Source organism: Eriocheir sinensis, chromosome 15, assembly GCF_024679095.1.
Source record: "Eriocheir sinensis breed Jianghai 21 chromosome 15, ASM2467909v1, whole genome shotgun sequence".
Taxonomy (NCBI): domain Eukaryota; kingdom Metazoa; phylum Arthropoda; class Malacostraca; order Decapoda; family Varunidae; genus Eriocheir; species Eriocheir sinensis.
In genome coordinates, this window is record NC_066523.1 from 1,731,487 (window position 1) to 1,746,052 (window position 14,566).

A 14,566-nucleotide genomic window follows, 5' to 3' on the forward strand; every position below is an offset into this window, starting at 1 on the left:
GCTCAAATTACTAATGCATCTTAGTAACAGAATACAAGATATATTATATAACAGCTTGTTAAGCATCCTGGTTAATGGAGAGAGGACTCATAATTTGTTGTTATTCGGAAAAGAGAACTTATGATTGGTTATTATTCAGTCTTCACAACACCAAGTAACTTTGCAAGGCTGTGGTGAGTGTTCTACTGTTGTGAACCGTCTGTGGGCTGCTTCTGTTTCCCTCATGTACTTCCTGGCTATGTTAAGTAGAGCAGAAGAAGGATGAATAGAGTTTTGGAAGTAAAAGAAGGAATATATTTTACTACATAACACAAAATATGATCATGAATTTATATGTAACATCTCTAACTGAAGAGGTAACTATTATTTACAGCTATCAAGCCAGCAACGGTAATCCCATCTGCCTAAGTATTCATGTTGGTGATCACTGACTCTGAGAAGTAAGAGGTTCATTTCCTCATGAGTCTGGCACCAAAAGTAAGACCACTGAAGCCCCTTACATAGTGTAATCTCATAGTTTAAGTGTTGATGAAGGGAATATGATCACTTCAGAGGGTTGCTCTCAAGAGAAATATATTCTGCTCATGTGAAGAATCAGTACTTTCCTGTAAGGGTTCATTTCTGTGATCCATTGCTTGATAAACTCATTATTACTGTTATTATTATCATTATTATTATTATTACTTGTAATTTTTTTTCCATTATCCTTATTTTTACTAAGACAGTGATGATGATAAGATTATCCAAAGCTTCAGCTACAAAACAGAATAACATTGTCATGTTTTATCATTCATTACAAATCCACATGTAGACTAGGCAGACATGACGGTGTTGAGGTTACTGTGTGTAGTACATTTACGTCTCACACGAATGTGTGATAAGAATCTGATATTTTTGTTGAGATGATAAGTACGTCATCAACCCAAACCCCTGATATTGGAGTCTGCTGATGACCGAGTATTAGTGGCCTTGTGGGGCCAAAAACCACTAGTCTTATGCTTGTCAGGGTCGGGAGCATCCTGTGAGAGTCTTACAAGAAATATCCGTCGGTTGTGGCGTGTGACCTGCGAGGAGAATGCACTGTAGTCACTGCCTTAGTTTTTTTATGATGTCATTTTGTAAATGCAAGCATCTTTTAAAACATAGTAAATATGTAGTTAATTTGGTAAGAACATAGTTACTGTTTTAAGAGGTAGAATTCAAAAGGGAATAAGCTAATGGTGTATGTTAAGTTCTAACAGGGCTTTCATTTCTTAGCTTCAATAATTCTTATTTTTAATATTTCTTTCTTTTCCTTTCATGTATTCACCTAAGGGATTCATAATTCTTTTCTAATGCATATAAATGTACACACATTGGATGTACACAATAAGAAATATTTTGCTGCTTAACATAAGATTAAGATAAGGAAATATTTTGCTCACTTCTTGAAGGGAACAACTAAAGTATGTTAACAAAATTATTTTGTTGGTAACTCTAAAAGTTGTTAGTATGACTTAGGTGCTCTGGAGAGGTGTGAGGGTGTGTAAGGCACATGCTCTCTCTCTCTCTCTCTCTCTCTCTCTCTCTCTCTCTCTCTCTCTCTCTCTCTCTCTCTCTCTCTCTCTCTCTCTCTCTCTCTCTCTCTCTCTCTCTCTCTCTCCTCCTCCTCCTTTAGTGTTACTTGTCCTGCTGTTTGGGAGAAATTCCACTCCATATGCTTGCACATAAAGATGATTTTATTTCAGGGAAATTGTCCAATATATAAAATTCTGTGGCTATAATGAATATTTGACTGTGTATTGCAAGTATAGTGCAGTCTGTGTGTGTGTGTGTGTGTGTGAGTCAGTGTGCGTGTGTGTGTTTAGTGTGAAGAGCCGTCTTGTGATTCGTGGTTCAGTGGATGATGCCCCATATCCCCGTTAAATATATGTGATGTGATCAATATGATTTTGCATTTGTAGGTATACATACTAGGTGACTAAGATAGCTAGACATTAAGATTAGAATGCTTGGATGTACGTACCAATAATTTTTTATACGATGTTGTTTATGAATTTTAAAAGTAACCGTTATGACATTTTCCATTATGTAAAAAAATTATGGACCATAACTTACAAAAGAAAGTACAGCATATTACCTATATTATACATTGCATAAATTTTCACTTTTGTAATGCTTAATATTGAGAAGTTTTATAGATGTAATATGTATTGGAGGAAACTACTGTACTGACCCCGGGAGATGTCAGGGGCACTTTGTTTGGAGGGTGTTTGTCGCCGCCACAGTGGAAGGCTAATGGTGGAGTTTGTCACCCTCACAACAGTGAACTGCAGAAGCTGGATGCCCAAACAGGGTGAGAGGACGTGTTCTGCAGATGAGTGGCTCTTGGCTGCTTTACAAGGACTGTAGAGGATGAGGCTAAAATTAAACCTCTCGTTGTAATACTGTCTCGTTTTTTATTTTGAAGACTAGCACTGGTTTTGAGGTGTATTGTTACATGCATCTTGGAATCACTCCTGTGTCCATTTGAGTAATGCTTTGCCAGAATTCTGACAGATGGAATCCTGCAGCATAAATAAGAATTTCATGTGATAGACTTAATAAGGAATTCCAGATTGGAAGTCTTAGGGGATATGAGAACAATCTCAAAAAACTCACTTAGTTCACAAGAATTCTTTTCAGCTTTCACATTAAATATGAAATTAAAATTTAATTAAACTTGCAGAAAGAGTTAAGTTAATAATCAAATGTTTTACAGAAATGTAACATTTGATTTCAGCTCTGGTTTTGATTTTGGCACTGCAACCTTGAGGAGCTGAATTTTAGTTTGACTTGTTGGGGGTAGCCCAGCACCACGATGCCTCTCTATGCTTTGGTGTCACCCTTCGGCAGTTTGTGAGAATCCATCAAAGCTGAACTCCCCGCCTGTCATATATGTGATCCCAGACATTTATTTTTCTGCCTTCATGACAGCCAAGAATATGATTTGGTACTGACAGCCTAAATTTTTGTAACATCAAGTCCTCAAACAATCACTATTTTAAGTGTGGGACTGTGAACCATTTGCTTGTTTAGAGTCACCTGCAGTTTTCTATGAAGGAGAAACATGTATTCAGTGAGCTGCCACTTTTATAACCTTTGAAACATATCAATTGTCATTGTGTTTTAAGTATTTTTTGACAATAAGTAAGAAGTAAGTGTATGAACTTTATGAGTATGTATTATGATATAAAGTCATGACACTTTGCTTCATTTACATGACTTACTTCATGTGCTTTAGTATTTGTTGTCAATTTTTCATATCAGTAAGGAACATTATAAGGCATCTAGATGTTTTCTCTACCTTCTATGTTTCCATAAAGTCTCTTTGCTACTTTTAACAACTCACATTTGGCTCAGAGGTATTGTACGCACAGTGCACAGTGCCACACAGGCCTCGTGAGCAGCTGCAAGTCATTAAGAGCAGCAAAGAGGCTTCTGTGCCGGCAGGGCCTTATTCAAAAACCGTCTTTGCTGTTTTAACAACTCGTAGTGGCTCACAAGACTTTAACTCTTAGGAATTCACAAGTTCTATCATCCACTATGGGTCTTTAATAGTGGCAAAGTGGCATCATGACTACAGGTCCTGGCAGAGCATCAGCCTCATTGCTACACATAATGGCTCATAGCTGTTCCCAAGGCTTGTGAGTCACCGTGAGTAAAAGTCTTTTGAGTGGCAATGAGTCGTTAAAAATAGCAAACTGGATTTATGCTACAGACCCATTTTTCCGTTAGCCTCAGAGCTGCTCACCCTATTTGGAAGAAATGATTGCTTCATCCATCATGCAATTATAATAATTATGGAAAAGGAGGAGGTTAATTATAAAGTGCAGAAAATGTCCTAGAAATTGGCAACACAGTCTTTCATTTACAGCCATCAAATACATGCATAGTAGCAAAAACTTGGCAATTTGTTATGTCTGTAGTGCTACACAGAGCTCATCAGCTTTGATAAGTATGTAAATTTCATTATGTCAAGATGTGACAATGAACAAAGTTCAAAGTCTGTTCCCTGAGTATCACCCAAGTCCTTTCACACACTGTCTGCCCAGCGGCACTCCCCACCGCAGCACAGTTCCCGGCAGAGAATGCATTGCGTAGCCATTTTATATTATACACTATACTTGATATGAAGTTAAACTGAATCTTTACAAATTAGAATTTTATTGGAAATTTTAATTTATTTTTTTGTCACTTTGTGAAGTCAAATAATGTTTGCAATTAATATAGGATCAAGTAACATTATTCTTGAAACACCAGTTGCCACACATTTATTAAGGTATATTTCAACAAATAGTAAAAATATTAAGGAAAACAAAAAGAAAACAAAACCTCACCTAAAATTAAGATATTTCAGAAAAAGCCTCAAAAGATTGTCAACCTCTTTACTCATTCCCGCAGCAGTTTTACCGTCAAGGCTGTACTTGTGTGTAGAGAGTAGATCAATATTGTGCTTCAGTTTGTTGTGTGGATGAAGGAGTATTTTTATGTAAATTTGATCAAATGTTTGTTAAATACTAAAAAAATTCTTTTGTTCATCATAACTGTAACAGAAATATACTGACCAAGAGGAAGGAGTCCATTCTAAATGTTCTCCCAAATGAGGGTCATGAGAGGACCTCATGTAGTATACAGGTTGGTTTGCTTCAAAGTAACTGGGTGGTTCGGATAATGTCATCTAGCGCATTACAAGAGTCAAGATACACATTTGTGGTTTATCGGTATTTATTCTACAAAATATTAATGTACTATATGAGGCAGAAAACTATAAAGCTACCAAACATTTAGTCTAAAGGTGTTCTCAAATTATTCGTGTTCATAGTGCATACTGGTCATTGTGTTCTATTGTCAGGTTCACTGTGTCCTTCCCTCGAGTGTGGAGAACACAGCTGCATTGCAGCCAACCGGCTTTGACTAGAGAAAAGTAAATCATCAAAAGACTAGCACTAAGAAGTCTTACACTATATGACAAGTGATTGGTAACACTGTCAGTCTTTGCTAACATTACAGATGAAGTCTGCAGGAATTCTGGCAATAAGCTGCATGAATCCACCTCTGAAAGAGCAATAAATCCTTGTAAGTATATTTGAATCACAAGTCTCACACTGTACTTCAGACTCAAACTCTTAAAATAGCTGTGACACTACTTTTGTCAATTATAATTGCTTTTTCAGAACGATGGGTCCATTATGATTACTGTAAAATTGTCTGATAGAAATGTGCTACATTTATGCATTGTCTCATATGTTATAACTTTTGTATATTATATATGAATATATATTAATTTTTTGATAGAGTTGAGAGTTTAGGTTCATACTTATATCAGAGAAATAAGATACTCATGCTTTTTATGTAAAGGATAGTTTTTGTACACACTACAGTAGGGTAAGTGTTAGACTACGACTAGTTCACTCTCGTTTCTCTTGTGTTCCATTCATACATGTCTGGAGGTCCCGTAAGAAGTCCTATACATATCACCACAAATTCTGGCACCAATGTTTTGTCAGCAAAAAAAGTTTTCTTGCTTTACAAGTCTGGCCTCATGTATAGGTACAAAATTGCAACCAAGTTCTGACAACTGATGGAACAGTCCTGCCTCAGTGTCTTTTGTTCATTCATGAATCTGGAAATATTGATAATATTTCTGCTGGGATTTTAAAGCTAAGTCATTTTATATTTGATACTTTGCTGTCCATTATTATTAATATTATTATTACCATTATCATTATTATTGTGTGGTTTGCATATTCATCATAAGAGGGATGTTTGTATGCTGTTTTTATCAGCCAAATATTAATCACTGATTTTCTTTTTTCTGTAAAATAGGTTTTCAGGAAGACTGTTAGCATTGTTTTGCACACAAAATCATGCTTCCAAACTGTAATTATGCTTCATGATGACATTTCCTTCACAGTTTCCTCCCTCTTTCCTCTCATAATTTCTACCATATAGTGAAGTTAGAAATTTGTATATTGTACTTTATGTGCCATGATATGTTTCTCTTCATATCTTGAAGCTTCATTTTTCTGAACTTTATCATGTTTGAGATTTTTATTTTCAAAATCTTATACATGTTATTCCATTTCCATATATATCACTGCACAATTTGTACCCAGCATTAGATTTACATTCATTATTTGTACATCCTGATAAGAATATCACCCATTTTATATCAACAAACCAGCCTCAGTAAAGGGCAGTGTAAATTGTGGTGACGGTGATGTCACTAAATACATGTTTGAATAAAATTTTCCTTTTCATTATCAAAATCAGCAAAAAGTCTGCAGTAGTTTTCAGGAGAGCGCGATCTCAGCAGCCATTCCTGTTGTCATCATGGAGAAGAGGATGGAGGGACACAGAGTATTTGAGAGACTAGCTAATGGATGCTATTTACGGCACCTCTTGCTTTCAGTCACTCTACCTTCCCAGCCACATCCTCACCCACCACCTCCTCTACCTTCAAATCTTCATCCTGAACCCAAACAACCTCATCCTCCAGACCTCAACCCCTCCACCTCCGCTATCTAGTCTCCTCCTTGTTTTGTGTAATGTCAGTTGATAAATTTCCTTTCTTCATACGTTCAGCCTAACAAACTCGGAATCATTTTTTTTTTTATTTGTTGATCGTGTGCTCCATCTAATTTACTCACGCGTGTATTTGTTTGTTTGTTGGTTCGTTTGTTGAGGGGACCAACTAGCTGCTGCATATTTCAGTGTTGATAAGTGTTACTTTTTTCATGTCTTCTTTATCTTGACAGCTTTATTTATGTTATGGGGTCGCTGTATTGAGGTTGTGGCTCGGGGTTTGAATTAAAGACCCGATTGCCCTTCCTAGTGTCACGCAGCGGCACGGGGGTTCGAACCGACTCACCCCGCCGCTTCACTTTCATGCCTCGATTCTCCAACCCACTTGACCACCGACACCAAGACCGCTATCCTCCTTCTCATCATTCATTAGTCACAGATTTATCAACTAACCCGTACCAACTGAGATTAGTGAAGCGAAAGGCAACCATAACGAGCTTGTCAAAAGGCTAACGAGAATTTACTGGAATAAGAGAGAATGAGAGAGGAGGGGAAGGAGGGAGGATATGGCAAGGTCAGCGGGCAACCCATATGGCAAATGTGCGACAATTACTGTTAAATATGGCACTTTGGTCCTTTGTACAATATGCGAGAATCTTAATCACGTGGCTTGCAAATGCAGTTCACACGGAAACAAGTACATCAGTAAAACCTGCCATAATAAGTTTGCTCTGCGACAGAAATCGTTTATCTAGTAGTGTTACAACCACTTATAAACAGCTTCAGTGACGTTGATATACCCTCTCTTCATGTATAAGTATATCAGTAATTAGGCTAACAACGAAAATGAATACCGCTGTGTGTGGATGCGATATTTTTTTATTTGAACCTGAATGAAGAGCTCGAGTACGACATTGTAATATAGGGCAACGGTGAGTGCATGGGCATTGTCAGACGCTGCCACCTCCCGCATCAACTATTTTCAAAGGCCGGAAACGAGGTCAATCTGGCTCTAATGATTGCTTTTTTCACATTCATGATTCAGAAGAAGGGTCAAAGTAACAGAAGTGGTCATAAAACTGCCCCTGGAAATGCCCAAAATACATACGAAAGCCTTGTCAAAATAGGTGTCCTCAGCAACGGTGCCAAGTTATTGTATTTAGATCCTCGTATTTACCGGTTTCTGAGCCGTAGCTATTGCCAAAAAACACCAGTCATTAACCATTTTAACGATAACTATATATGAAGGCAGTTATTGGGGTCGAGGAGGCAGCTTTTGGGTCGGATATCAGCAAAAATAGGAGGCTGAGTACGACAATCTGGCAACGTTGATCCTCAGTGTGCCCTCAAGTCCAAGGATCCGTGTTTCTCCAGGGCGTGTGGTTGTGTTGCAGGATCAGTCAGTCCAAGGATCCGTGTTTCCCCAGGGCGTGTGGTTGTGTTGGATCAGTCAGTCCAAGGATCCGTGTTTCCCCAGGGCGTGTGGTTGTGTTGGATCAGTCAGTCCAAGGATCCGTGTTTCCCCAGGGCGTGTGGTTGTGTTGCAGGATCAGTCAGTCCAAGGATCCGTGTTTCTCCAGGGCGTGTGGTTGTGTTGCAGGGTCAGTCAGTCCAAGGATCCGTGTTTCCCCAGGGCGTGTGGTTGTGTTGCAGGGTCAGTCAGTCCAAGGATCCGTGTTTCCCCAGGGCGTGTGGTTGTGTTGCAGGATCAGTCAGTCCAAGGATCCGTGTTTCCCCAGGGCGTGTGGTTGTGTTGCAGGATCAGTCAGTCCAAGGATCCGTGTTTCCCCAGGGCGTGTGGTTGTGTTGCAGGGTCAGTCAGTCCAAGGATCCGTGTTTCCCCAGGGCGTGTGGTTGTGTTGGATCAGTCAGTCCAAGGATCCGTGTTTCCCCAGGGCGTGTGGTTGTGTTGGATCAGTCAGTCCAAGGATCCGTGTTTCCCCAGGGCGTGTGGTTGTGTTGCAGGATCAGTCAGTCCAAGGATCCGTGTTTCTCCAGGGCGTGTGGTTGTGTTGCAGGATCAGTGTGCCTCAGGGTGTGGTAGTGTTGCAGGATCAGCCAGTGTGCTCTTCACCCAGGGGAGATGGCGCGTGGTGGCCCCTGGATCCCACACCTGCTGTACTGCCTGGCCAACTTTGTCAAGGTAAGATGGGATGTTCAGTCTTAGTATTCATATTTAACTTGGGATTGTGTGGATGAAAGGAGGGAGTTAGGAGTCAATATTGTTACCTTGGCGGGAGGGGGCGGGGCATATGGACCAATTTAACGTGTACGATATCGTGTATACTAATGGGCACATGTTAGGGCGCGGTGGGTGGGTGGGTGCAACGGCCGGCGGGTCGGTATTGTCAGACGCTTCCCCCTCTCACATTAACTATTTCCAAAGACCGGAAACGAGATCAGTCTGGCTCTAATGATTGCCTTTTCATATTCATGGTACAGAAGAAGGGTCAACGCCACCTCCGGCCATACGGGCATGTGGCACACTACCCAGGAGCCGAACCTGCTCATCGGGTCGAGGGTGTTGAGGAAAGGGTAGCCTACTAGTTTCGAGACACTGACTTTATTTCTGGGCAAAATATTTTTGCTTTTTATTATGGAGAATTTTCTTTTCCGGAAATCACTAAATGATTGACATAATTTTCAATGCTTGGGGTGCACCCGCCGCCGCCGCCCCGCTCCCACCCGTTACCACCAGCACGCATTAACTATGACTGTGCTTGGTTCGTGTGTGGTAGCGAATTTGATTTGATGGGGTCCGCATTTTCCACTTTTGTTAGCCAATATCGAGGAGTCCATGCGTTGAACAGTTCAGCACGCTAATTGGATATATTTGAGATAAAATCGTAACAGTTTAATAAAATACAAACAATATATTCCACTTACAGTATTGTGGGTGTAAAAGGATGATAATAGGTAATAATAATAATAATAATAATAATAATAATAATAATAAATAAGTACACACACTCACACACAAACTAAACTCTGTAGTGCAGTGGTTAGAATGCTCATTTTCAACTGAAGGGTCTTGAGTTCGATTCCTGGGCAGAGCGGAGATGAAAGGGCCGTCTCCTTCAATATGTTTCCCTGTCCACCCAGCAGTCGGGGGTTGTGTCCCGCCTCCGGGGTGGGTGTGGGTGTGATGTGCTATCCCAGGTGATCTAAGACGCGTCACGAGCTCCATAGCCATGTCGGGGAGGGTGCTTGCCGGCGATCGCGAGTTTAGAGAGTGATCAGGCCGTGGTCAATGACACAGACTTGGGGTTGCTGCTCAAACGTACACAAGACAAGTTTGCCCCAACAGCAGCCTCCACTGATTATATCATGCAAGCTTGAGGTCAAGGAAAAAAGTTTTCAGGCAATACCCATTGATTATTTGTGCAGCACATTGAATAATAAATAATTGAGCATTTGTACATTATATTGAATATTAAAGCTCTGTTAATGATAATGTTTTTATGATTAACACGGGACATTTACAGGTGAGCATATACGGGTTAGTTACAAAAATAAATACTATACATAACAATAATTGTCTCCAGTGTTTTGGCTTAACGAACACTGGTGAGCTGCAAGACTGCGACGGGTCCTGTGTGGCGGGCCTCCTCGCAGTGTTGCGGCGGTCACCTGCCGCCCTGTGGCCTGCTGACATGCTGACACACTGCAGAGGCCGGACAGATGAACTATCGGCAGCAAGTCGTGCAGAGGCCTGGCCAATAAGCGTTTTTTTTACCTGTTTGCAATGTCAAGACTGCCGCCATGTTGCTCCGCGGCCGTGGCAGGTCAGGGATGTGTCGTGGGAGGTGTTGTATCATCAGTAGTTGCCAGGGAGGTGGTGGGGGTGAAGGAGGAGATGTGCTCGGGCGTCTGACTCAGCTCGAAGGCGTGATTGTTGAGCTGCGGTGGGCGGCGAGTCACTCTGGACAGGCCTCGCTGCAGCAGCTTGCGGCTGGCGGCACCCACGCCCTGCCACACCCTGGTCCTGACGGTGAAGGCGAGGAAGATGAAGACGCCCTGTAGTGTGTTGAGCATCACAAAGACATACCAGAGGGGCTCCAGGGAGAGGTAGCCCGCCGCGATGCCGGTCACCCAGGTGAAGCCCATCAGCACCGCCAGCCGCAGGTACACCTTGTAGTAGCCCTGCTGGTAGCCGCCCCGCGCCGAGGTGGCCGCCGCCGTGCTGCCGGCGTGCGTAATTATGGCGGCGGTGCTGACGAAGAGGACGCAGTTCACCACGATGATGACCACCATGGGCGCCGCGAAGAACGCCAGCAGCGCCTTGCGATGGGAGAACCAGCACCACGTCCGACCCAGGCGGGGAAGGAAGTCCTCAGGCACTCCGTGGGGCTCGAACTGGTCCACCAGCAGCAGGGCCAGCGTGGCAGCGGCCGGCAGCAGCCAGCTGTACAGGGAGTAGGCGATGAACCGCCGCCACTGGCCGCCGGTGGATACCCGGAGCTGGCGCTGGGTGAGGTGGACGCTGTACCACACGTCGAAGGCGATGACATTCATCCAGGTGAAGGAAGTGACGAAGAAGTAATACATGGCGGCGGCTAGCACGAGGCAGCCAGAGGGCCCGGGCCGCAGGACCGTGTTCACCATGAAGGTGACATAGGCGGCCAGCAGCGCCAAGCTCAGTGACGCCAGGTTTTTGCCAGACAGGTTCCTCAGCTCTGGCAAGAGAGCGAAGACTGCCAGGTGTAGCAGCAGGGCCGTGCATGACAAACCCAGGCCCGCCAGGGACACCCACCCGAGCACCGCCGAAAACTTGCGCGAAGAATCTAAGGCGTCGTCATGCAGGCAAACCAGCAGGCCTCCTTCGCCGCTGCCCGCATATTCCCCCGGGCTGTAGGAGCGATCATACTCCGCAATGTATGCGCTGCCGTTGTCCAGGAAAAGGAACTCCCCTTCCATGAGGACGACCTTGTGGCACTCTAGGAACTCTGACGTGAAGTTCGTCGAGGGAGGAGCCTCATTGGATGCCGTGTAATTACTTGTTAAATCAACATCTCTCACGTCCTCGCATTCTCCGTACCTATAGTCCTGGTGAGGCTTGGAACACACGATGCTCCTGCACCGCTTAAAGAATGGATCCCAAACCTGCGTGAGACTGCAGGGTGACGAGGAACCCACCAAGTTGTTGTCGTCGGCGAAATCTAATATTTGGGCGAAAGACACTGGCCCAAATCTAACACCTGGACTAGCTTTGCCGAAAGCAATGGATGGGTGCGGTGGAATGCAAGTATAGTAATCCGTCCTGTTGTTGCAGAGGGCACAGTGAGGGTTCCGGTACGTCTTCCAGTCGTAATATACCACTGCGGTGTAGGACTGGCACTGCGCCGCCACCTCCTGGTCAGGCCAGCCATCAGGGCACGTCGTGATTGCGGAAGAGGAAGGACATATTCTCGTCAGATTCTTTATATCCTGGGGGCGTTCCGCTTCCAGGGAGCAAGTACGGAAATCCCCATCCTCGGGGCTCCCATAGAAGACGCCCCATGCATCACCGTTGAATTGTAAGTCCGTTAGGTTAACTTTTGCGTCACGAGGCACATTGCAGGAAAGCTTACCTTTCCACATTCTGAGGTCCAGGATGTCCTCGTTGCAGATGGCACAGTAATAGTTCTGGTAAGTGATGCCGCTGATTCTGCTGGTTACTAATAGGCCAGAGAGGGGGTCAGTGTACGTGTTATCCCTTAGACACAGAGCCTCTGCCTTCCTTTCGGTCCATCCCTCCTTACACTTAGCCTGCTTCACGTAGGACGGGAAGGTCTCACCACCAAAAGTGCTACACCAGAAGTCACTGTGCCTGTCGATTTTCTGCTGGCTCGCGTTCCTGTACTCTGCATCAAGGCAACAGTCGGCGTATGTGTTGCAGAGAGCGTCGCAATAACACGGATCTTGAATGTCAGCGGTATAATCGGAGACATTACGCAGCTGACATGAATTCCTTGAAGGACACGCAGGTACCTGGGAGTCTAGCTTGGAAGGAGTCACCCACGCGCACCATGCCACCAGGAAAATGATTATACGTATGTCCATGGCTCTCACTTCTCTCCCGTACGCTACAGTAACATCACAGGCCCTCAATTACACCAAAGTCCTTCACTACAGTAGCAGTTTGGGTAGACCGGACGTCGCCTCTACCACACACAAGGATGTCTGGAAGATGACTGGGCGTGAGAAAGGAAAGTGAGAGGATACGTGTGGGAGGAAGATCTTGCTGCCTCGGCCTCCTCCCCGAACCCCGCCCGCCCATGGTTCCCGCGCTGCCAGACATTGCTGCCCGACACACACACACACACACACACGAGATTTTTCGGTGTATTTGTATTTCTTTTTCTCATTTGCTCCACTCCTTTCCCTCTCCTTGCCGCACGTGGTGGTGGTAGTGGTGGTTGTGGGTGGGAGCACGGTCTAGATAATCCAGACCGTGGGTGGGGGAGGAGACAAGGCGATGTGACGGAGTGGTGGTGGGGAAGGATGGGAAGGGGAAGGACAGGTGATGTGACAAGGAGTGGTGATGGTGGTGAGGGCCAGGGCAGGAGGAGGGGGGGCGGGGCGGGTGTTGTAACAGGGTGATTTTCATGCCCAAGGGGGAGGCATTTCCACATTTCCTCATTACGTCACGGTCCGGATCATGGATGGAATACTCGTAGTCGATATTCGTATTCGAATGCCGTATCTGGGCGTATTCGTATTCGTATTCGAATAACTTTTGGTATAAATCAAAGTATTCTGATTCGTATTCGAATAATTATAAGGGAAAGGTATTCGTATTCTGCGAATAATCTGACAAATACTTAATAAATTATTATCAGAAATAACAGCCGTTGCGTCTCACTACCCTATAGCCTCCTGGGCGGACGTGACGTTATTGTCGTGTAGAGTTGTACGTACAAGTTCATGGGCTCGTTTTACTGTTGCATAACTTTGGAACAGTGCTATATACATGCAGTTACGTCAAGAAAGTATTTTTCAATGAAAAGTAGCTATTCACCAATGTACATAGGAACATAAGAACATAGGAGTCTGCAAGAGGCCGGTAGGCCTGTACGAGGCAGCTCCTCTGAACCTAAGCTCCCGTGTAGCGCCCGTGTATCTAACCCCACCTAATATCGCTGTCCATGAATTTATCTAATCTATTTTTGAATGTGACAATTGTATTGGCACTCACCACATGACTGCTAAGCCTATTCCACTCATCCACCACCCTGTTTGTAAACCAATTTTTGCCTATGTCCCTGTTGAATCTGAATTTATCCAGTTTAAACCCATTACTTCTTGTCCTACCCGGTTCTTTTACCAACAAAACCTTATGAATGTCCCCCTTCATCCATTTATAAACCTCGATCATGTCTCCACGCACCCTTCGCCTTTCTAGAGAATGCAAGTTTAACTGATTGAGTCTTTCCTCGTATGGCAAGTTTCTCAACCCCTGAATCATCTTAGTCATCCTCCTCTGCACCGATTCTAACATTTTGATATCCATTCTATAGTAAGGTGACCAGAACTGAACCGCATCGTCAAGATGAGGTCTAACTAATGCTAAATATAGTTTGAGGAAGACTTCGGCGCTTCTGTTGCTTACGCTCCTTGAAATAAATCCCAGTACCCTATTTGCTCGATTTCTAGCTTGAATGCATTGTGCCCTTGGACGGAGATCAGAGCTCACTAAGACCCTTAATCCTCTCGCACCCAGACCTGCTTATGAGTGTCATTTAAGCAATAGTTATGTGAGGGGTTGTTCCTACCTACACTCAGAATACTGCACTTCCCTACATTGAACTCCATCTGCCATTTATCCGCCCAGTCATACAATCTGTTTAGTTCACCCTGGAGAATACTAGCGTCCTGATCCAACTCAATTACTCTACCGATCTTGGTATCATCTCCAAACTTACTGACATCACTACTAATTCCTGTATCTAAGTCATTGATATAAATAATAAACAAAAGTGGACCTAATACCGAACCTTGTGGGACCCCACTCGTAACACATCCCCAGTCAGATCTTTTA

The 14,566-nt window shown here is 43.8% G+C and overlaps 1 protein-coding gene across 1 annotated transcript; it reads right to left on the reverse strand.

The window, feature by feature from the left end:
- Positions 1-9,900: 9,900 nt before the first annotated feature.
- On the reverse strand, positions 9,901-12,813 carry LOC126998757 (uncharacterized). The gene has a single exon (XM_050860773.1). It carries the CDS (start codon positions 12,586-12,588, stop codon positions 10,333-10,335), a length of 2,256 nt encoding a protein of 751 aa, XP_050716730.1. The 5' UTR covers positions 12,589-12,813; the 3' UTR covers positions 9,901-10,332.
- Between the last annotated feature and the right edge of the window lie 1,753 nt (positions 12,814-14,566).

What these genes read in the sequence shown, in the direction of transcription:
- LOC126998757 (XM_050860773.1), bottom strand. Translation starts at nt 12,588, where the DNA reads ATGGACATACGTATAATCATTTTCCTGGTGGCATGGTGCGCGTGGGTG.